At 40.8% G+C, this 24,678-nt stretch overlaps 1 protein-coding gene across 1 annotated transcript in view; it reads right to left on the bottom strand.

Moving 5' to 3' along the window:
- Positions 1 to 24,678, bottom strand: part of LOC122797766 (protein brambleberry-like) — a 439,351-nt gene that overhangs the window by 22,982 nt on the left and 391,691 nt on the right. Inside the window, exon 10 of the mRNA XM_044066288.1 lies at positions 5,827 to 5,927. Coding sequence (XP_043922223.1) covers positions 5,827 to 5,927 — 101 coding nt within the window. The remainder of the gene's footprint in view (positions 1 to 5,826; positions 5,928 to 24,678) is intronic.

Raw genomic sequence — 24,678 nt, 5'->3', positions numbered from 1 at the left:
TTCCCTGGACCCCTGTCTAGCAGGGTGACTGACATGATCCCCGTGGTGAATTTCCTATCTCCCATCCAATCAAGGTATCTTTTGAAAAGGGCCAAGGAGGCGCTTTTGCTTGACATGTATGGGCAGTCTATTCCAGAGTATGGGGAGTCTCTGGGTCAGGAACCTATCCCCTCCAGTATGTTTTGTTCATTGTGATGACAAGGTTTAGATCCCTGGGGCGTGTGGCTCTGAGGGATTGGGATTTCTTTAAGTGGAGCATGTCCAACAGCTCAGGGTTTGACATGGCCTTGTATGTTAAGCAGAGATTGCCTCTGAGTAGATGATATGCCACAGAGTATAGCTGGAGTTTTTTTTAGACAGTCAGCATATGGCATCTGCTTTAGGCCAGTTTTTCTTTTAGTGAGATATTTCTGCAGCCTTTCCAGCTGTTGCAGATGTCTTGTGAGGTACATACCAAATGGGGCGTTATACTCTATAATGGGTCTAGTGAGGGATGAGTACAGTGGGACAATGACCTCCTTTTTTCTGGATGAAAAGCCCTTAGTGATGAGGAGTGCCACATAGAAGGATTTCCTGACTGTTGTGGCGATGTGGTTATCGAAGGTGAGACCACTGTCCACCTGTGTCCCCAAGTCTCTATTTTTCAGTTCCTTTTCTAAAGCCTTAATTTATTTCATGAAATTCTCCATGTGCATGGAGTATTTAGAAGTTGCCCAAAAGGTAACCACCCATATTAATACTGCATCCACCTGCAACTGTTGAAAACTGTTCTTTTATACAGGTTGGTCATTGTAAAAAGCAAAGAGGCACTCTGCTGAATAGTGTGCCTTTCCTGTCAATAAAATCAGTCTGATTTCAATGGGCTGCAAATTAACCCTTAACCCTTGTGTGTAACTTATGAAACTTTGCAAGATTTTACTCATTTTTGGTGCTGCACAATACTTTGCGATTTCAAAAACTAAAACATTATGAGCATTAGGAGACTAAATATTCTGCCAATAGTTCTCAACAAGCAACTCGTGCAAGGGGTTATCGCAGTATAATTTAAAAAATGTCAGAACCAGAAGCTGACAGTTAAGTGCTTTCATCTCAAAACGTGCCAAGATAGACTTGATCAGAACTGACATGATACAAAAGTTTTTAATTAAAAGGTTCCATTTGATATCATAACAAAATTAACATTTAAAAATTTATTATCAAAACATTTAAGAAAATCTCATTCTTTGAGAGCTCTTAATTTTAGAATGCCTCAGATGCTTACAAGTCTACTCAAACTTGGTAAACTTGAAGAACACTGGTTTTAATTGCCATTTCAATTCCTGCTGTTTCATTATGGTTCCATAATCCCAACTACTAAGTCATGCTCACTACCTAGTACAGTAATATACACACAAACACTCATATATTTCTCTTACTTAACTTTCTATTCATTATTCCATTGTAGAAACAGTTGCATTCTGAATACTCACAGCTGTATATACAACGTGTATTGTTACACTTGTATTGTTTATTAACCAATAGTTTCCTATAAATGTCCCAAAAAAGACTGCTGTTCCATCAAATATATTTCTTCAAGATATTTCTACATGCCTTTGTGTTTATTTAATACTAGTAAAATTATTCAAGAAAATGCCATAGTCATTGTATCAGACAAACATATATGGTTTATAATTTCAGCAAAATTAAATTTCACAGCTTTGGATTCATTATACAAATGGAACCCGCAGACACCTAAAATTAAATTGCCTGCAGTTTTACACAGTGCATGGATACCGAGGAATTGGCTATAGCCCTTAGTAGTGACCTAAACTTCAGTACACTGCTATCAGCGGTCATGAATCCTTTAGTACACTGCTAACAGTGGTCATGAATCCTTCAGTACACTGCTACCAGTATCCTCCCTCAGTACACTGCTACCAGTATCCTCCCTCAGTACACTGCTACCAGTATCCTTCAGTATACTGCTACCAGTGGTTATGCAGCCCTTCAGTATACTGCTGCCAGTGGTCATGCATCCTTCAGCATATTGCTGCCAATGGTCATGCATCCTTCAGTATACTGCTGCCAGTGGTCATGCATCCTTCAGTATACTGCTGCCAGTGGTCATGCATCCTTCAGTATACTGCTGCCAGTGGTCATGCATCCTTCAGTATACTGCTGCCAGTGGATATGCATCCTTCAGTATACTGCTGCCAGTGGTGATGCATCCTTCAGTATACTGCTGCCAGTGGTCATGCATCCTTCAGTATACTGCTGCCAGTGGTCATGCATCCCTCAGTATACTGCTGCCAGTGGTTATGTATCCCTGGGAACAGCTAGTAGTTCCTGTTGTGTTCCGAATGGCTTTGCATTATCAGAGATTTGCTGGAGAGATCACAAAGGCTGAAATTTAAATTTAGGTGTTTAGAACTGCATTTGCGAGGGGCAAGTAACCTGATCAGACTGTCTACAGAGCTAAAAGTGTTGTCCATATGTAATCAAAGGGAAATGTTCAGAGCTGTGCTGTTTCATATAAAGCACCTGTAATACAAGATAAGAGCAAAAAACAAGATACAGATATACATACAGTTTTGATGCATGCAAGCTGCAGCATTAAACAGGTAATTACGCCTTAGAAGTTACTTAAAACCAAAACCATAACGAAGGTCAGTAGGTAAGTTCAACACCAGGAATGCAAGACACATTTGTTACAAGTCAGCAAATAATGGAAATGAGTAAAACAAGGTTTATGAAGGAGACAAACCAGTTAAGAAGAGGACTGAAATCTGATGGTCCTTCAGTTAACATCCGGATGACAAACTTATCTGTGAAGAATCACTCAATCAGCAGGATAATCCCATGGAACTGGTCACCATCAAACTGTCAGCCCCTCGCAGTAACCCATCTTAACCTTAGAGAAAGGACAGTATGAGTCCTCTAGCTACAGCTGGATTGCTGATCACTACAACATAGTGGTGACCGACGAGTACTATACTAAAAGTGAAATGAGTTTGGGAAGAGAATGCAAGAATAGAATGACCATGTATCCCAGCTCAGTAGGGATTAGCATGCAAGACTAATGAAGATGACCAAATCAGTCACCTTAAAGTGAAAGATGTCCGAGACTGTCTACCCTAATGAGCACCAATATGGTTGCATTCAAGTAAACTAAAGATGCCCAAAGACCTACCATGATCACTGATCTTACCAAAATCAAGCCAGACAGGCACTGCCTTAAGTGGTGACAAAGGGCTTCTTTCACAGCAGAAGTTATAGGTGGTGGAACCATGAAATATTGATTTAGTTACAAATAGTTTGTTAAGTACTACTAAAATCATCTAGAAGCTAAATAGATAACTGCATGTTCTATGAATGTACCAATATGCTTAGTTCAGAGCACAAAGTAATATTCAGATGAATACTAGAGGTTAGAAGATACTGGTTACAAAGACAATGCCAATATCCAGCTAAACAATTAGAACTTATGACACTTGTCATTAAGTCACAACCCATTAATCCATATGTTGTTTCTTTTCCCCAAGTTTAAATTTAAAAAAAGGAATAATGTATGTACATTATGTGCAAGACAGAAATGCACATGCATATACTGATTAACATCCTAATTACGAGTAAAGACTATGTGAAGAAACACAGAACTATAGCTATGGATTTATGGATTCTATACAAATATACACACTTAAGGTAATAAACAAAATACATTAGCAACAGTTTGTAAACAAACTGGAAAACCTCAAAGTTTCTCATGTGTATGAAGACTGGCTACAACTGGTTAAAATGTACATTTAACAACCTTAAAATAGCAGCTATCCCTAATCTGTGAAGCCTATGGTCTTGTTGAGCCTGACAGTGGATTTACTATTTACACTCTAAAGGCTCGTGTAAATAAAAAAAACACACATTACATAACCAAACAGTTTTGACTTATTTTATTAGATGTTTATTGTCCAGGTATACCACACTTCTAAAGAAAAGGGAAAAGGAAAAGTTACTTTTAAATTGGTTTTACACATGTTTTTATTATCCCCAATGAGGATAATGGTACATATAGCAATGCAACAAAAAGGGGGTGCCATTCTCTTAAATGTATCATCCTTCTGATGAGACATTAAACAGAGGACCTCTCTGCTTGAGTTTGTGGTAGTTCAGGTAGATGCAAGAGATCCCACAGCACCAAAGAGAGTTGGAGAAGTTCCCTGCTGCCCTGGCCAAATTTCCCCTAGAAGTATAAATGCCAACTCAGGTCTCTCCTGAAAAGAGGCCACTAGCCTAGTAGGACTAACCTGGTCAACAAAGGATAAATAAATACATTTCTATATTGTGTTTTTAAATGGAAACTACTATGGGTTAAATGTAAAGCATAAAAGGTTTCATGGTGCATTATATGTTTGATATATAATGCTAAAGCAGTTCCCGCCATTTTGATTACTACTTTGAAATCATAGTGGAGGATTATCTTATTTCATTGAATATTGGTTCATGACAATCTGATTGCTGCAAGTATTGTGGGCTGCAAATATAGCTTTGGAAAATGATCCATGCAATATGTTGAAGAGTTGTTGACAGGCTTCCCGCATAGATTCGTAGGCAAGTACTAGGCAAGCTGCCCTTGTATACCATTTTAAGCCTACTCAATTTCCCCTTAGTGAGAATCAAACTCTTTGCTTCTTATTTGTGAGGTAAACACATTAACTATTATTCCAACCCCAGCCCCCCAGTATCTCAAGGGCTACATTTAAGTACTTGATTTATTCAAGAGAATTCACATAATGTGTTAACTTTTACTGTATAACAATGCCCAATAGAAAATGTTACATTTCCTTTATATGAATGTAGGTGTAAAGACTTCAGACTGAATATTTTTTTAATAGCTGTAACATTTTTTTGATATTTACAGCAAAAATTTGGTCTCCCCAACTAAAGAGGAATATTCTTCAAAAGTATTTCTGTAGTCATTCCTATAAAGGGAATGATTTAATTTTAATCGTTTTCTTCTGGAGTAGATTAAATGCAAATACAGCATCCTAAAACAAATGGTTACAATGGAAAACAAATTGACAAAATCTCCATAATGAGGTAATGACGTGCAGCCAATAATATTAACAAGTAGAACTTTTTAATTAGTCTTACTAATATGGTCCTCGCTTAAGGGATGCATAACTTTTTTTTTTTGGTGTTTTACAGTATGCATACACCAGTGTTGTTTAAGGTAGTCTGCATTAAATGTATTCCCTGTCAAATTTATCTGAACCTTATGAATGCGCCTACAATAATTTTTTTTTTCTTAACTGTTGCACAAAACCCCAAAAAAGATTAAGATAATTATGGCATATGTTAATTTCATTTACACTTACTGAATTACCTATTATCCCATAAGGAAACATGGAATGACCTCAACATGAAGAACAGAGTGCCTTTTTCACAAAAGGCACTTGGGCTGTCTGTGCAATTTATGAATTTCAATAAAAATGCAGATACCACTTGGTTTTCCTGGTGAGAACTTTTTTTTATTCACATCTGCCCAAAATCATATTACACTAAATGTAATCAAAACCACCCCATTTTGTGTCCTGACCAGAAGCCTAACCTGCAGAGCATTCAACCACTATTGAATAAGGCACAATTCAAACCTAAAGGACAAAGAAGCATTCCTTTCCTTGTCTGCCAAGTTAAGCTGGCAGCTTCAAATATGTGATGTATCATATAATTCAAACAAAAATGTAACTAAACTATTGTAAAACAACTAAATAAATAAAATCATCACATGCATGCATACACCCCCTCTTATTTTAATTCCATAAAAACAAAAGGAATTTGTTTCTTACTCACTTATTGCTGACCACTGACTGATTCGAACTGTAGAGCTTGGATCCAGTAGAAGTATCAAGCACAGATGATAGGTTGTGCTGGGTGGCATTTTCTGTCATTAGCTAAAAGGAAAAGAGCAAAGGAATTCTGAAAAAATAAAAACTTATTTTCAAGCAAGCTGTCTCCCATCTAATTCTTAAAGCTCAATATCCCACCTTCAGTTGTTTAATGTACAGTTGTTAGAGGCAGTTTAAATACCTAAAGATTATACAGTTTTGCACTTAATTAGGTGTGTGTTGGATTTGTAAAGAGTTGAATCATACCTGCACATTGGGCCTCACTGAAAGAGGTCCCAGACTATGTAGAAGTCTTGTTAACATAATTTGTATGTGTGTGTTAACTGGGAGAGCAGATAATTCCAAAATTATACACTGCTTCCAAACCAAATATAGTACTAATGTTACATTAAATATTCAATATCAGGGGAAACCTCTTGCCCCTCCACCACCTTAGTAATGGCTGCCAACTCTAATGCTGCCCCATTCCCTCAACCCTAATCCTACAGACTTACCTTCATAAAAACCTTCCCATAACACTGCCACTACACAAGACACACACTGATGCTTATGTAGCCCAAGCAGGTATGACCCTGACCTTGAGCAGTATCCTACCTTCACCAAGAATTATGCCACAATACAGAGATAAGATGATCAGCTTTAACAATTGGCTTAAACTCTGGTGTCATTCAAAGGGGATCCAATGTCTGTCTGCCTGGGATGACATGCTGGACAAGCCACGCTGCTTCGCAAGGGACAGCTTGCACTTGTCACCCCTGGGATTCCGGATTTTGGCAAAGGCTCTTGCCACCCCCATAGTGCCTTTTTTAGGCAAGGCTCAAATTCTAAACCTACCACCCTAGAACAAAACAAAGAAAAAAAACTAAGGGTAATGCTGCTCAATGCCAGAAGTCTCAACCTCAAGATGCACACACTCGAGGCCCTTCTCAGTATGGAGAACATCGATGTCTGTGCTGTGACAGAAACCTGGTTCAAGGCTCCTGAGAGCACCCCAGCACTATCAGGTTTTACCTCATATCATGCGTTCCGACCCCAAAATCCGGACAATACCAAGAAAGGAGGAGGGGTATCCATATTCATCAAGGACACCCACACCTCAAGATTGGTGGCATCGCACGATGCATCGGAAACCATCCAGGTGCAATTAACCATAGGCAAGACTGCTCTGCAATTTGTAGCATGTTATAGGCCACCCTCGCAAACTCAGGAACCTCATATGACCTTCCTGAAAACACTGGAGGGGATAAATGTATCTCCGAACACCATCATACTAGGTGACTTCAACTACCCTAATATAGACTGGGAACACTACTCAAGCCCAAACACTCTAGCCCAAAAGTTCCTGGAATTCATAAACTCAAATGCCATGGAACAACTAGTCACCATCCCCACAAGAGGAGAGAACATACTTGATCTCATCATCACGAACATGGGAGCACAATGTTCAACGCCAGAAATATACCCCTCACTGGTGAGATCTGATCACAAACTAATCTCGCTGGAGGTACTCATCCCGCCCCCACCCGAAATGAAAAAGACCACAGTAAAGAACTTCTCGAAAGCCGATTTCACACTTCTAAAGACTAGTGTGGTCTCCTTTAAGGCCCCTGAGCTGGCGGTTAACATTACTCAAACCGCTGAATCACTTACAAATGCCTTCTACCAGCACCTGCAGGGCTGCATGGATCAGGCAATCCCAAGCAAAACAAAGACTCTTTGTACCAAAGGCAAGCGTCCAGTCTGGTGGACCCCAGCCATAAACAAACTCTACAACAAGAGGAGAAAGCTACTACAAGATAGAGCAAAATCCTTAAAAGGTAAGACACCGCTGATCACTATAAGTAAAAAGCTGAGAGCTCTCATAAAATCATCCAAAGCTAATTTTGAGAAAAAAATAGCTAAGGACTCTAAAGACGACCATAAGGCATTCTTTAGCTATGTCAGAAACCTAGGAGGAAACTCCCAGATATGCTCAGAATTAGTTCAAAATGATGTGAAGATTGCTGATCCTACAGACATTGCCAACATACTGGCTGACAGGTCCAGTGCAAACTCCCCCCCCCCCTAAAGGAGAGATATCTATACCAAATGATTGTAGCCCCCCAAACATCTCAAACGCCCAGGTGAGAACTGCTCTCTCCAAGGCAAAGAACACAGCATCCATGGGACCTGATGGTGTCCCCGGCTGTGTGCTCCATGAACTCAATGAGGAATTAAACCCACAGTTAGGACAGCTGTTTAATCTTAGTCTCGCCTCCGGATACGTACCCAGGGAGTGGCGCACAGCGACTGTGGTCCCACTCCACAAAGGCGGCACCTCCACCGACCCTGGAAATTACCGTCCCATTAGCTTGACAAGCCTTATCTGCAAAGCCATGGAGAGGATCATAATGGATCTCATAAATAAAGACATAGGGAATTTGCAGACTTTGGATCCAACCCAGTTTGGCTTTGTCAAAGGCAGATCATGCCTTTTGAACTTGGTCGACTTTTTTGAAACAGTCACCAAGGCCATTGATGAGGGAAAGGCAGTCCATACAGCCTACCTAGACCTGGCGAAGGCTTTCGATACAATACCCCACTCGGGTATCATTGAAAAACTCATCAACTTAAATGTAAACCCATACATTACAAGATGGGTTGCAAACTGGCTGAGCGACAGAACTCACAGGGTCAGAGTTGCTGGCGCCATGTCAGACTCAAAGCCTGTCACAAGTGGTGTCCCACAGGGCTCAGTCCTGGGCCCACTCTTGTTTGGGATCTACTTTTCTGAAGTACAAGCAAACACAGGAGGGTTATGGCTGACAAAGTTTGCAGATGACTGCAAACTGGGCGCCGTAGTTGAAAACACATCCGACACAGATATCCTTCAGAAGGGTCTCACAGAAACGGATAACTGGTGCCAGAGCCATGGCCTTAAGTTAAATGCCAAGAAATGCATAGTCATACCCTTCGGGAAAAATAAGGTTACCCCTAGCTACCATATAGGTGGCAATCCCCTGAACACAGAAGAAGTTATTAGGGACCTGGGAACCCAGGTTGACAGCCTTTCATTCGACACTCATATTGCTAAAGTAGTTAGGAAGACCTTCTACATTGCCCACCTTATCATGAAGGGATTCACATCCAGATCAAGGGAAGTCATAGTCTCCCTATACTCATCACTCAGACCAATGATAGAGTACAATGCCCCATTCGGAATGTATCTGACCAGACACTTGCAGCAGCTGGAGAGGCCACAAAAGTTCCTCACCAAAAGGATAAAGGGTCTCAAAAATCTGTCTTATGCTGCCCGACTGAAAGAACTCCAGTTATATTCCGTTGCGTACCGCTTGCTCAGAGGTGACCTATGCCTGACATACAAGGCCATGTCAAACCCAGATTTGATGAACATGCTTCATCTCAAAAAATCTAGATCCCTCAGAGCCACAAGGGCGGGAGACTTAAACCTCGACATGGCTATTAATAGGACATGCTGGAGGGATAGATTCATCACCCAAAGACTCCCTATGCTGTGGAACAAAATCCCAGTTTATGTGAGGCAGAGCACCTCGCTGGCCTTGTTCAAGAGGAATCTTGACCAATGGATGGGAGATCGCAGATACACCCCAGGGGTTACCTCAGTGTCACTGCTCGACAGAGGCACAGCTAAATAATGGGCATAGTTTCTCCAAACTAAAGGGGTGGCGTAAGCCACAAAACTATGGGCTAGGCTTATAAATGCCCTCGGGCAGATAGCCTAGTATGAACCTATGAACCTAATACTCACAAAAGCACATAAAATTACATCTATGCTCTAACCTAACCCTGACACATTCACCACTCCAAAGCCTATATATATATATATATATATATATATATATATATAAAATTTACCCCCTTGGTTCTTCCAAAATCAAAGCTATCCTTGTTGTTTGGATCCACTTTATAAGCATCAGACATAGATGAGCCTCAGTCTAGCCCTACCTGATCTTTTGCAAATGTAGGTCTAGCATAGGGGAATATCCATATTTCCACTAGGATAAAAGCATGCATTTCTCCAAATATAGGCAGAACTATCAAATATCAGAAACAGTTTACAAAAACCAGCTCTGACAATCAGACCAAAGTCAATTATGGGGGGCTATGGCCCAGCTCCTTTTGATTATCACACTTGGAAGCCATACTGAGATGACATTAACGCATGACTCAAAGATTACAGGATCTTCACTTTGGGTATCACTCATAGTCAACACTAAACTGGCCTTTTCAGTCATCAGTACTAATCCGATTATCTGCAGCACTGATCAGTAAACAGAATTCTCCATAAATTGTATATGTACTCATTCAACATCTTCAGTTGGAAAGATACTATCCAAATTCTATTAGATGCCAAGAAAAACTATGCAAGCCTGGGACCCATAAGGTAACAGGTGATGGTTAAAGCTTACAGTGAAATAATACCCAAGTCCTGAATTCCTTACTATTGGTATTTACAGTTTCCTTACATTGAGAAGCTTCAAATGCTGTTTAAATCAATCAGTGATCAGAAAGTTCCAATAGTCCTACCCCATCAAGCTAGTTTCTCTTGTTTCAGGCTTCTTACATGGCCTGAAATCCATACTAGACTTCCTGTGTTGGTTTCTTACCTACTCTCCAGGAACCACTACAGAGATGTTTATTTTTCCCTTCCAAGTTCTTTCCCACTCTTCTCTTTCTTCATCTTTTATGCTTAATCTTGTTGTGTCGATCCCCACAATTTTTTAATGGGTTTAGGCTGTAGCTGCAAACATACAGTATCCATGAATTACACCAAACAGACAACACAAACAAAAATTGAAATGCATGTCTGCAACTTAAATAAGCAAGTTAATCATCAACCTATGCAAATGTTTTTAATATTCAAACCATCACACGTTAGCAGTTTTTGAATCACACTTGTACAGAAGTCACAAGATACAGGAAGACTAAATTAGGTGCATAGCAGTTTAGAGAGTAGGACTATTCTAGGGGGAGGCGGAAGTATAAAGGGAAGTTGGTTAACCAAAATGGAAGAAGAATCAGGAGGAAGAGGAGTAATGGGGAAAGGAGTTCAAAGCTGAGAATCATCTTAGCCACTGCTTTGGACACTACAGAAGCTTAACACATTACAGTAAACGTAAAAAGGAAATATGCTTTCATACTAATTTCTGGGTCTTCTTATTGCTCAGAGTTTGCTTTTAGCATCTTTAGATAGGCACTCTAAGTTGCTTTCTGAATTTCTGGTAGGATTCAATGGGTCTCTACATTGGTGAGTAGGGATTCCCAAATCTTTGGAACTAGCACTGAGGAAAGCTTCCTCTGTTGCAAGTTGTATGTGAATGTTTATTTTGGTCAATCTGACAGCAAAAAATAAATAAATAAAAAATAAAAATGAAAAAAGAAAAGGAGTCTAGACAGAGTAAAAATCCAGGGAGGCTATGGCACATATTTGTCTGTACAGGATATGGAGCCCGATTTGTGAGTATTGTGCTCTTTATGGATTAAGAGAACTATAAATCAACAGCTATTACTGGATGTAGACTGAGGAAATTATTCATTCTTTTTAAAGGTGGATGTGATTAGTAGTGCCCTGTATTCCATTTGTAAGAGGACTAATTTTAATACAAATCTCCTGAGGGTGGAAAAGTGAAACAAAATTTCAGACCTAAAAAGGAGTTTGTTTACCTTTGCTTTAGTAATTTTAATTTACCTAACAGAAATTGTTTAAATATGTCAAGCATTGAGGAACTAGTTCACTAACAAAATTTCAATCTAAATTCAATGAGTGGTCACTGAAAATTCCCTACCTAGAATTGAAAGGACAAATGGTACAGTGGTTAGTGTGTATGCCTTTCAAGCACAAGGTGCAAGGTTTGATTCTCACCACTGGAAAGAGCATTACAGATTGAAGGTATATATATTTTGGGGGTGGGAGGGTGGCCTAATGGATAAGGTGTTTGCCTTACAAACACAAGGTACAGGGTTTGAATCTCACAGGGGACAATTGGCTAGGCTTAAAATGGCTCGCAAGGGTAGTTAGCCTAGTACTAATCTATGAACCTATAATCCTTGGTACCTCCCCCTTCTTTATATTCTTCAAATACCCTTGTTCTCAGTATACGTCTACCATACTAGACAATTTAAGCCCAGAGAATTAAATTTAGACGTGGGTAGGATTTAATTTTGTGAAATCACCATAAGTTTATCTTAACATTTAATGCAAACTATAATGTTCAGAATTTTGTTGCATGTCGATTTTCAACAACTGGGTTGCCATCTTATTAACTTTTCTGTGTTTTATTTATATTTATTTATTGACATTTGTTTACCGGGAATGTCCATTGGCCATGCTAGCCCATTTTCAGTGGAGGCCAGGGGAGAAAAGCTCCACAGTAACAGGTAGAAATGACAAACAAATTTCAGTATTGTTCACAGTAAAGAGGTATCAATGACACAGAAATAGAACTTGTCAATATAAATATAAAGTCAAAAATTGCACAAAAAGCAGTACATAATGGTTTTAGTAGCTTCAGTATTTGGCTAGAAAAATAACTATATAGCATAAAGTGAACCAATGACACAAAAGTACAACCAGTGAAGTACATATAAACTAATAAGTAGCATCAAAAAACACACGTTTCCTAAACTATTTACATAGTATTTACATAGTATAGGGTGACCATGGAGAAAACCATATAAACCTAAAGTAAGGGGTATAAGTTACAGGGAAGAAAGGAGGTGAGCTTGAGTGAAGACAGAGTTATACTGTTTTATAAGTAGGTTAGAATTTAGGTAACTGCTGGAGGAGTTGATCAGTTACATATCCACTAAGAGGAGAGGTGGCTGTGGTGGGCAGCTTTGAAGATAGCTGGTGATGGTTGTAATTGGATTGGAGCTGGAAGATTGTTCCAGATTTTGGAGATGGTCCATGAGTATAATTGGCCTGCAGGGAGTTTTGGCATATGTATTTGGAGCAGAAATTGGTGCTCAGAGTGAAGAGGACAGGCTGGATTATACAGGGAAAATGGAGCAAAGAGCTGGACAGTCATGAGGTTTATAATAGATCAGTTTATGAGTGGTGGAAAGTTGGAGAAGAAGATAGTGGGGGAGTTCAGTTGCTTTAAGGTGAGTGGAGTGGCGATTATTTGTGGCGAATTTATCAATTTTGTTATAGCAAGCATCCAGTTTGGCCATTAAGGAAGACTGCAGATGGGTTAATAAGGGGGCACCATAAGTTAGAGAAGGTAGATTGTGCGAGTACTTGTTTGGAAGGGATGGAGAGAAATTTGTTGGATTTCTATATAGCAGCCCAAGCTTTTTTGTGGGTCTTACTGATGTGTTTTGGATGTGGCGATCAAATTTAAGATTTTCAATTATTACTTCTAGCAGTATAGTGTGTGTAACTAGCTCAATTTGGGTAGAGTTGTGGGAGAAAATTTCAAGGTCAGCTTTATTGACTGGTGAGTTTCTTTTAGGAGTGAAGATTATAATTTTGTTTTTGGGGGGGATTTAGGGAGAGATTATTTTTGTGTAGCCAGAATTCTACTGAGGAAAAAGTAGCTTGGGTAATTTGTTTGAGAGTGCTAACATTGTTAGCGGAGCAGACTATAGTGGAGTTGTTTGCATACTGGATTAGGGAGCCCTGTGAAATAACTTGTTGCAGATTATCGATAAATATGTTGGAGAAGAGGGTCAAGAATAGAACCTTGGGGCATCCCTGTAGGGTTGTGTAAGAAGAGAGAGATAGAGTTTTGCCATTTAACAGCATGCTGTCAGAGAGGTAGCTACTGAACTAGTTAAGGGAATGGGGAGCTAGGCCTATACTAGAGAGCTGAGAGAAAAGGATGGAGTGGGAGATGGTGTCAAATGCTTTTGATAGGTCAAGGAAAGGGGCTGATACAATATTTCCTGTGTCTCGGGCTTTGTTGACTGTACCAAAGAAGGAAATGAAAGCAGTGGAGATGCTATGTCGTGGGTGGAGCCCATGCTGTGTGGGGGAAAGAATGCAGTGTTGTAGAAGGAAATCTAGGCTTGTTTTTGAATACATTTCTCTAGGATTTTGGGGATGGGAAAAAAGCACAGCAATGGACGGAAGTTACAGATGTCATTAGAGGTGCCACCTTTATGGAAAGGTAGTATTATAGCTTTTTTCCATATAGTAGGGACATAGGATTCCTGGCTAGATCTGTTTAGCTGAATGCTTATGGGATAATGCCACCGAGTCTGCAGTGAGTTTAAGAAATTTTGCTGCAATGTTATCAGCATAATTTGTGCAGGGCTTTAATTGTAGAAGCAGTTTTTTTTAATATAGCAGGTAGGGATGGGAGAGAGGTGGAAAGGTGAATGGGAGTTGTGTAGCTGCTGTTTAGGTGGAGAGCTTCAAAGGGTGGAGAAATATGGTGAGTAGATCAAGGAAAGTTTGGGATCTTTTGAGGTGGACTATGAGATATAGAGAAAGTGGTAAAAAGGTTTGGGAGAGGACAAGAGAAGGTAGAGGTCACATTGGCAATGGTATCGACAAAAGTACGAGTTAAAGATACTAGCTATTTGTTCAGGAGGTTTTTGTCAGGGTGTGGGGGCAAGGACTGGGTTTTGTGCCTGGGGACAGGAGGTTATTAATGGAAGTCCACAAGGATTTTGGGTTACTTTATCTATGATTTTGTTGGTTTCAGAAGTAGTGCTGTTCATCTTTAGCACTGCGTTTTTTAGCTTGGTTACAGAGCTTTTTATATTGAATATGTTTGGATGTATTTTTGGCTTTAAGCCATGCTTTTTCAATGCTTTGTCCCTATTATGAAGGATTTCTTTGCAAGTTTTGTTTAGCCATGGGGCGTTATGTGTTTTAGTTCTTTTGTATCTTGAAGGAGCTAGTCTATCTAGTAATTCTAGGAAATATAAGTAGTGTACTATGTCATCCAGGGGAGAGTTTTAAGGATGCTCCAGTTTACACTATTTAGGGTGCTGTTAAATGTACTAGGGTTGAAATTAGAGAGGTTTTGCACTAATTTAATATTATGGGTTTTTTTGGGTAGGCTGGGCATGGTCGGATTGCAAAGGAGGGGAGGTGATCACTAATAGAGTTAGGCAAAGTGCCAGAGGAAATGAATTTGGAAGGATTTGAAACTAGAATCCAGTCAAGGATGGATCCTACATTGGTTTTATTATTGTAACTAGCAGCATTATTGATAAGTTGAGTGAAATGGAAAAGGTGTATACTTGGCAGGAGACTGGTTACAGGAGAGAGAAGACCAATTAATATTCATGTCCCTTAGGACAATAGTTTAATTTATGTTGTAGGAAAGCCAAGATAAAATCTCTTCTAGTGTTGGATTGTTACCAAGTGGGATATATAACACAGTAATAGAGTTTTTTTTTTTACTGGTTAATTTCAAGAAAGGAGATTAGAATTTTGGCGTTCTGGAATTTAGGGATGTGACCACTATATGGGCTAATATTGAGGGAATCAGGGAAGATGAGGAGTACACCACACCTCCTTTTTTCTTTTGTCCATCTGCCCTAATGATATTATAGCTTGGGGGGAGAATTTTTGAGTTCTGAATTGTGGGCTTTAACCATGTTTCTGTGGCAGCCAGAATGTCTGTTTTATTTTGGGTAAGCCAAGCATGAAGCTCGGTGGTTTTGTTGCAGATACTTTGGAAACTGATAGGGGTGATATGGAGAGATTTAGAGTACTTGGAGGAAGTAGCATTTGAGCAGTTGTAAGAATTAGGGGATCCTGTTTTGGGGTGGATGTTGCCTGAGCAAGTAAGAGTGTCGAAGGGGAAGGAGTGGTGGTAAAGATTAGAGACTTTAGTAATGAAGAACTGTAGGAAGTGGGAGTGAGTATGGCATGAAGTGCAACGTGTATTTAGAGGGGAAGAAGTGAAGCTTACCATGGAGAATGGAAGGTGAGTTGAAGAGGGTAGGGTTACTGTTAGAGTAGGTATTATGTGGGGTACTATTGTAGCCTGGACAAGAGAGAGGGGGGGAGGAGGAGTTATTGCTGTTACTAGTCCTAGACATGTTAGGAGAAGGGTAAAGGGGATGAGGAAAAAAGCTTGATAAAATGAATGAGGCATTAGGAGGGGAAAGAAAGTGGTAATGTGAGTAAAGAGGCAATGGGTGGGTGGGGGTGGGGCTGTGATTGATTGCAGAGGAAGGGGAGTGGCTTGATAAGTATAAATGAAATGAAAGAGGGGGTGGGTGGGAATGGGGATGGGGTAGAAGAGCAGAGTGAGCCTGAGTGGAGCGAGGTCAAACAGAGCAGGTTAGCTGAAAGGAGATTCTAATGCCAAAAGAAGAAAGAAAAACAATCTCCAATGGGTTTAAGTAGGAATCCACCAGGTACAGTTAACAGGAAGTCTACACTATATGCACCAGTAGTAAAAAAAATTGTTTCCCACTTCACAAAGGCGGTGCCTCCACAGACCCTGGAAATTACCGGACCATTAGCTTGACAAGCCTTATCTGCAAAGCCATGGAGAGGATCATAATGGACCTCATAAATAAAGACATAGGGAATTTGCAGACTTTGGATCCAACCCAGTTTGGCTTTGTCAAAGGCAGATCATGCCTTTTAAACTTGGTTGACTTTTTCGAAACAGTCACCAAAGCCATTGATGAGGGAAAGGCAGTCCATACAGCCTACCTCGATCTGGCTAAGGCCTTGATACAATACCCCACTCGGGTATCATTGAAAAACTCATCAGCTTAAATGTTAACCCATACATCACAAGATGGGTTGCAAACTGGCTGAGTGACAGAACCCACAGGGTCAGAGTTGCTGGCGCCATGTCAGACTCAAAGCCTGTCACAAGTGGTGTCTCACAGGGCTCAGTTCTGGGCCCACTCTTGTTTGGCATCTACTTTTCCAAGTACAAGCAAACACAGGAGGGTTATGGCTGACAAAGTTTGCAGATGACTGCAAACTGGGCGCCATAGTAGAAAACACATCTGACACAGATATCCTTCAGAAGGGTCTCACAGAAACGGATAACTGGTGCCAGAGCCACGGCCTAAAGTTAAATGCCAAAAAATGCATAGTCATACCCTTCGGGAAAAACAAGGTTACCCTAGCTACCAAATAGGTGGCAATCCACTGAGCACAGAAGAAGTTATCAGGGACCTGGGGACCCAGGTTGATAGTAGTCTGTCATTCGACACCCATGTAGCTAAAGTAGTTAGGAAGACCTTCTACATTGCCCACCTTATCATGAAGGGATTCTCATCTAGATCAAGGGAGGTCATTGTCTCCCTTTACTCATCACTCATCAGACCAATGATGGAGTACAATGCCCCATTCGGAATGTATCTGACCCGACACTTGCAGCAGCTGGAGAGGCCACAAAAGTTCCTCACCAAAAGGATAAAGGGTCTCAAAAATCTGTCCTATGCTGCCCGACTGAAAGAACTCCAGCTCTATTCAGTCGCATCTTGCTCAGAGGTGACCTTTGCCTAACATACAAGGCCATGTCAAACCCAGATTTGATGAATATGCTTCACCTCAAAAAATCTAGATCCATCAGAGCCACAAGGGCGGGAGACTTAAACCTCGACACGGCTATTAATAGGACGTGCTGGAGGGATAGATTCATCACCCAAATACTAAAGGGGTGGCGTAAGCCACAAAACTATGGGCTAGGCTTGTAAATGCCCTCGGGCAGATAGCCTAGTATGAACCTATGAACCTATAAGTAGCCCATTAATAATTATTGCAGAATGGGACTAGCAACTTTGCATTACAGGCCTTAAAAAAAAAAAAAAAAAAAAGGAGGAGGACAGCATAAAAAAAGACTATTAGGCTAGAGGAGCCAAAATAACAAATATTACAGGAACGATTAATGAGAGACATTTAGAGACAGAAAAAGTGCAGGAAACTATCGGGAAAGACTAGGGTCGGGAGAATAGTGTCGTCTAGCCGCTAAGGGGAAGAAAGCATTATCTAGCCGCTAAGGGAAGATAGAACCCATATAATCACTGCAGAGTATGAAATTAGGGGACTGAAGGACTCCTGTGTGTGTGCCAACTAGAAAATAGTAGTGAACAGCACTTCATGATATTGTCACAAAAGAGAAGCAAACCTACACTATATTAAATAGCACTGCGTTATATGCTTGACCCGTAGAAACTGTAAAGTTATGTGACATTGTGCACCAATATCATTCCAGCTTTCCTGTGTAAAAGTGCAGAGCCCAGAGAGGAGCCATCCATATCAAAAGAAATAAATATTCCCTTGATGTAACAACGGATATTCCATATTTTTTTTTTCAATCTTTGCACATCTCTTCTCAGAATAAAGATATCACATGCCTACACACATGTGCTCTCTCTCCCTCTTGTTAATGAGCACAGATGCATTAGCTCTAAATGGCTTAGGATATTGATGCATCTTGCATTACTGGGAAGTCACAGCAATTATTCCTCTTAACACCTTAAAAAGTGATTTTTGCTGTTAAATATAAAGTCCAACCAAATATCAAATTCTTTTCTCAATGAAAAGCGTTTTCCTTACTTCTATTCCAACCTCACAAGGTTCACTTAAAACATTTAAGTAATACTCCCTTTGCAAACTGGGCATAAAATATTGGCTTTTTGTGATCTTGTGCATTATTTCCTCCTAGCATTTGTCCATGTGTTACATCATTGTAAGCAGATTCAATAGGGGAATGATATATACAAATCAGACATTTACTTCCTTTAGGGGAAGCAATTAGGTAGGCAACTGTTCCTAGCTATAAAGCCAATTCCTTCTCCATTAAGCCCCAGTGGCTTAATGGAGAAGGCATTGGCCTGCTAAACCAAAGGTATGGGTTCAAGTCTCATCTGGATTGATATAATTGTTGGGCTTTAACATGAAGGTCAAGGTGTTTATCTCAGACATAAAATGCAGAGTTTGAGTCTCACCTTGGGAAACTGACTAGGCTTAAAATGGCCCACAAGGGCAGCTGGCCTATTACTTGCATATGCACCTACAAATAAAAAGTTCTAATCCTAGGTATACCATGCAAAAGTTGGTTGTATATTATTTACAGATGATCAGCATTGTACCCAAGCTATAAAGTGTGGCTATAATTCCAAACAAAAGTGTCATTTAAATGCATTTAAAAATGACAAGGAAAATACTTGTAACTCCATTTCTGATTATTCTGAAAGCAACTAAATCAGCTTGTGATACCCCTGCACTGGCCCAGTAATCAAGGATCCTCAATCCTCACCAGTAGCATCAGTGAGGGATGTGCACATTGGAAGGATGACAAGTACACACATAGTAAAGTACAATTTACCTTAAGAGCACACACAGATCATAGTCAGTCTGGGGATGGTTTCTTCCTCTTTCTCCAGATCCTCAGTAAGACTCCCCACTGGCACATCTATAGGGTTAAGATCTCAGCTGAGTGGCCAGGCTAAGACCTCTAGCACCCTCTCTGTCCAGACAGTGCTTCCTGTCCCTGCCCAAGTAGCACACACACACGGACACGCACCCAGATTTGAGATATATATATATATATATATATATATATATACATATACATACACACACACACACACACACCTGGGAAAGGCTGGCACAGGTCTACTATCTATGCCTTCTTGTGACCAGACTATAAGGTAGTACGAGCTGCCACCAGTTAGCCTTATTTATCAGCTATTAAGACCCTTACCAAAGGGTGCTCATTCTTACTGTGTAATATTATCCAAATGACAAGTATGACCAAGACTTTCAAGGCTATTTAGGAGTGGTCTATACTGTCACCAAATACATATGCAAGTACTCTAACAGCTTAAATATCTCTAAACAAACCAGCTACAATTAAAATGTTTAAATATATTTAATAAATAATAAAAGAACACAATATTCAATAACTCAGCACAGTGAATACAGAGTTTAGAATCACATGAATATTTTAAAACACTGCAGGACTGTCTCAAATACAGAAAACATCTAAACTAATCTTTACTATATTCCTGTCTATATCTAAGAGAAATCAATTTCCCCTAGTTACTTGCTATTAACAAGACAAGACAAGTGCTGATGAGTGAATGTTACCCAAGACAAAAAATGCCCAGTTTCTGAAAGAGTTACCAAATTAATATCAAAACATTACTGGTGGGTCAGCTGGATGACATCGCTGTCACCTGCCTTCAGTTCCCAGGCTAACAGATAACAGAATTTAGCATTTTTCTATGAAAAAGACATCTCTCAGATGTGCAGCTACCAGGAAGTCACAGAGCAATAAATACACCTTACATTCCAAACCAAATTATTTCTGTTTCAAGACAATAGAAAAAAACCTGTAGCTGCAGACATCCTATCTCCATCAGTGAAACTGAGACGTAAAACAATTCACTTATTTGTTTTTAGAGTTTGCAAGTTAACTCTGTTCTTTTCCAGTAGGGTACACTGTAGTTACATTCTTGAAGCTCAGTACAGAACATACAGTTCAACACGCACTTCTGCACCAGTAGTAATATACACATAACATACAGTTCTTCTACATTTGTAAGACAAGCACATAAATCGTATTAATATTCACAAATGACACATGATTATTTACAAATTCCAGGCAGCTGGGTTGGCAGTGTCACACTTCTATATAAATCATATTAATATTTTCAAGTATTTACAAAATTCCAGATAGCTGGACTGGCAGTATTTCCCTGGTGTCACATTTCTCCCTCCCCAAAAACTCAAGCTAGTTTTTCAAGTGACCCTTGAGAAATGTTGCTTGAGAGGGTTAAGCCTATCTGGGAATATCTTACCTCATTCCCGGTCTTGAAATTCCAGCCGCCTTGGCATTGCTGACCCCAGTACCGTGCTGCACTGTCCCATCATATGCCTGCAACCCTAGGCTCCACTATAGTAATTTGGTATTTATCTGGTTGGTTCCCTGTAGCCATAGATTCCCCCTTAGACTCCTCCTGCCTTGTACTACAAATACTCAGCACAAGGGTCTCCCGATCATGGTAAGGGTTTCATCATGTTAACATGGTAAAAATTGTGCTCCTGCCTAGCAGTTCTACCATGTAGTTAACATCACTCACCTTTCTTACCACCTTGTAGGGTCCCTTCCCAAGCTGCCTGCAGCTTGCTGCATCTTACAGTAATGAGAACAATTACCTGCTGCCCTACAGTATACTCTTCAGCTCAAGCATTCCTATCAGACCTTTTTCTGCTGCTGGGCTTCTGCCAGGTTCCCCTGGGTCAAGCCCACAAGTTCCGAGCCTTGTTCTGAGGTTTAGAACATATGCCACAACAGACTCCTTGTGGGATTCATACTCACCCTGCCACTCATCTCAAATCAAATCTAGAGGTCCCCCCCCACCCTATGGCCATACAGCAACTCAAAGGATGAAAAATCTGTGGATTCCTGGGAAACCTCTCTGTAAGCAACAGATCTGTAGCATCATCTTGACTGTAGAGTTTAACCTCTCAACAGGATCATTAGTCTGGGGATGGTACAGGGTGGTCTTTGGCGGTTTCACCTCACAGTAATTCCACAGACAAGCCAGCAGGTCTGACATGAAATTGGCACCTCTGTCAGTCAGCATTTCTTTTGGGAAATCTACCCTGCTGAAAATGTCTAACAAAGCATTTGCCAACTTTTCAGCCTCAATGCAGGACAGAACCACTGCCTCAGGGTATCTGGTAGCATAATCTACTACCATTAGGATATACTTTTTCCCTGTGGAACTTGAGGTACTCAGAGGCCCCACAATATCCATAGCTATCCTCTGAAATGGCTCCTCAATCACAGGCAAAGGCATCAAAATTGCTTTCACCTTGTGTCCTAGCTTGCCTACCTTTTGGGACTGCTCACAGGTCCTGAAGTACCCTGTTACATCTCTAGAAATCCCAGGCCAATAGACATTTTGCATAATACATCTCTCACATTTTATGCCCATATGACCTGCAAAGTGAATATCATGGGCTATGGCTGGAAGTGCCAGATGGTAGACTCTGGGCACTACCAACTGCTGTATTCTTTCACTCTCTAGCCCTCCCTCAGGGGTCCACTCTCTATACAGTAACCCTTTGTCCCAGTATACAGATTCCCCTTTCCCTCGAGAATCAGGTACCTCACTAGCTACCTCTCATGCCTTCTAGTGTATGGTCTGAGAGCTGAGCCTGTCTCAAACTCTCTTTGCAACCCTTCCCAACTCTCCTTCTACAGGAAGTCTGGCATCCTCTGACAGTGGTGCCTCACTGTCAAGCCTGGGTACTACTACTCACCTCTGCCCTTGCAGTCACTCTGTCCAAAGGAACATCAGTACCCACAAACAGCTGTGGCTCACCTTCAGTTTAACTGCTACAGGGTAGCTCCCTCCCTGAAGTAACCACCTCACTAGTCCTAGCTGCAAGTGTGTGGTCTGTCTGGGTCTCCCCCAAGCTACCAGACCCGCATGCTTATCTCAAAGCCTGACTGCATGTAACTGCATAAACACATGATACTGCATTATCAAAATAATTCTCTATCAGGGACATCTGCAGGGATATCCTCAAAACACACCTACTTGCTGGCTTCCTTTTATCCTCCCAGTCAAGGTGAACCCTAGCAAAAGGTATTTGGAATGGGGTCCCTCCTAAAGCTTTAACTGGAGGAGACTGCCCAAGCAAGTAGTCATCCTCTGTAACCATTGCAAGCTTCACAATGGTTAGGTCAGAGGCTGTCTTAGTCATGGTCTCTTTCCCATCCACTAAGATAGGATATAACCTCTTGTGGTAGTTTGGTACCCTTGTTGACCTGAGACAACCTATTAGCATTTTGTCATCCCCACTTACTGGCTCTCCCATCTTTTTCTCCCCACCTTGCCTCCATGGACATGTATATGCTACATGTTTCCACTGGTTACATTTAACCCTAGGTCCTGGATGTGTACCTGGACTAGTGGCTTCCTCTGCTAATGGCAGACTCTGTTGAGGCAGTGTGGGCTGCCTACCATAGGTTCTCTTAGACACATGAGCAGCACTGGGTGTCCCTTTCCTGTGCAGTGATGCCCTGCATGCAAGGCATATGTCTCCCTTCTTCCCCAACTCATCTACAGTAGAGCATTGTCCATCAGCTAACCAGATTCTCATGTCCTCAGGCAAGATTGCTCAGGGCTTGCTCCCTCACCAAAAGGTCAGCCAGCCCTTCAAAAGAGGTGACCTGAGATCCACTCACCCACCTATGAAAAGAAGTGTTTAGGTTCAGCAACATTCACACACACTTTCATCTGCCTTGCTTCTATGCTCAAGAAACGTTTTTCTATAAGCTTCAGGTGTTAACTTAAAACATTTTAATAACCAATTCTTACAACATAATTTAAACAGTCAATATCAGGCAGTTTGGAAAGAATAGTTACAGCTTTACCATGGAGTAAGGGGGTCTGGAACAGTACCCAGAGCCCTCTGTCAACATTATACTGTTTACATACCCTCTCAAACAGATGAAACTATCAAAATTATCCCTCTCTGTAAATTGTAGAAGAAATGTACTGACCTTTCTAGCTTCTAGGGTTCAGTTGCTCCCTTTTTCCATTACCTCCATGACTCTGGCGAAGAGTCAGCATCTCCTTTTCATGTTGCCTCTGCCTCTCCCTCTCCTCAGCTTACAGGTGTCTCGGTCTCTCTGCTGTTTCTATTTCCAAACGCTTGCCCTCCAACTAAAGTCTTGTTAACTCCAGATGAATTTTTAAGTCCTCTGTGTAAAGGATGAGCTATCCATTTTCTGAGAGCTGCACATCTCCACAGCCAGTCTGAGTTTCCTTCTGGTTGCTATTCTCTGATGCAGCCATGACTAAAAGTTGCAATCATGTCTACTTTAGTCAGGTTGGCATGTATCAGTCCTTTAGCCTGCCACATCTCAGCCAATACTCCTCTACTGACATGCTTCCCTGCTCTCCCGGACTAACTAAGCTAACAAAAAATAAAACAATTGTGATATGAACTCTGAATGTTCACTGTATGGCTGATTAAGAGTGCAAACTCCTTCAGTGATCACTGTACGCAAGCTACAGGAATTCAATATCCACACCACTACAAGCCATTTAATTTGATGTGACTAACTCACCACTATCAACCAATTAATGTGTGATGTGGCTATCCCACGACTGCTACCAATTAATATGCAACACCCCTGCACTGACCCAGTAAACAAGGAGTCTCAATCCTCACCACTAGCACAGTGAGGGACGTGCGCATTGGGAGGATGACAAGTACACACAGTAAAGTACAATTTCCCTTAAGAGCACAGAGATCACAGTCTGGAGCTGGTTTCTTCCTCTTTTGTAGATCCCCAATAAGACTCCCCACTGGTACAGCTATAGGATTAAGATCTCAGCTGAGTGTCCAAGCTAAGACCTCCAAGCACCCTCTCTGTCCACCCAGTGCTTCATGTCCCTGCCCAAGTAGCTGACACACACACACAGATTTGATTGATACACACACATGCACACCCTGGGAAAGGCTGGCACAGGTTTACTAGCTATGCCCCCTTCTGCCCAGACTATAAGGTAGTACCAGCTTCCACAAGCCACCCTTACTTAAAAGCTACTATTAAGGCCCTTACCAAAGGGTGCCCAGTCTTAACTGTGTAATGTTACTATTATCCAAATGGTAACTGTGACCATGACTTTCAAGGCTATTTAGGAGTAGCCTATACAGTGTCACCAAATACATATGCACTATAAGAGCTTAAACATCTCTAAACAAACCAGCCATAATTAAAAGGTTTAAATACATTTAATGATAAATAATAAAAGAACAAGACAATATTCAATAACTCAGCACAGTGACAACAGAGTTCAGAATCACAGA

Source organism: Protopterus annectens, chromosome 3.part1, assembly GCF_019279795.1.
Source record: "Protopterus annectens isolate FY-2018-M chromosome 3.part1, PAN1.0, whole genome shotgun sequence".
Classification (NCBI taxonomy): Eukaryota; Metazoa; Chordata; order Ceratodontiformes; family Protopteridae; genus Protopterus; species Protopterus annectens.
This window is presented reverse-complemented; position numbering and strand designations above follow the sequence as displayed.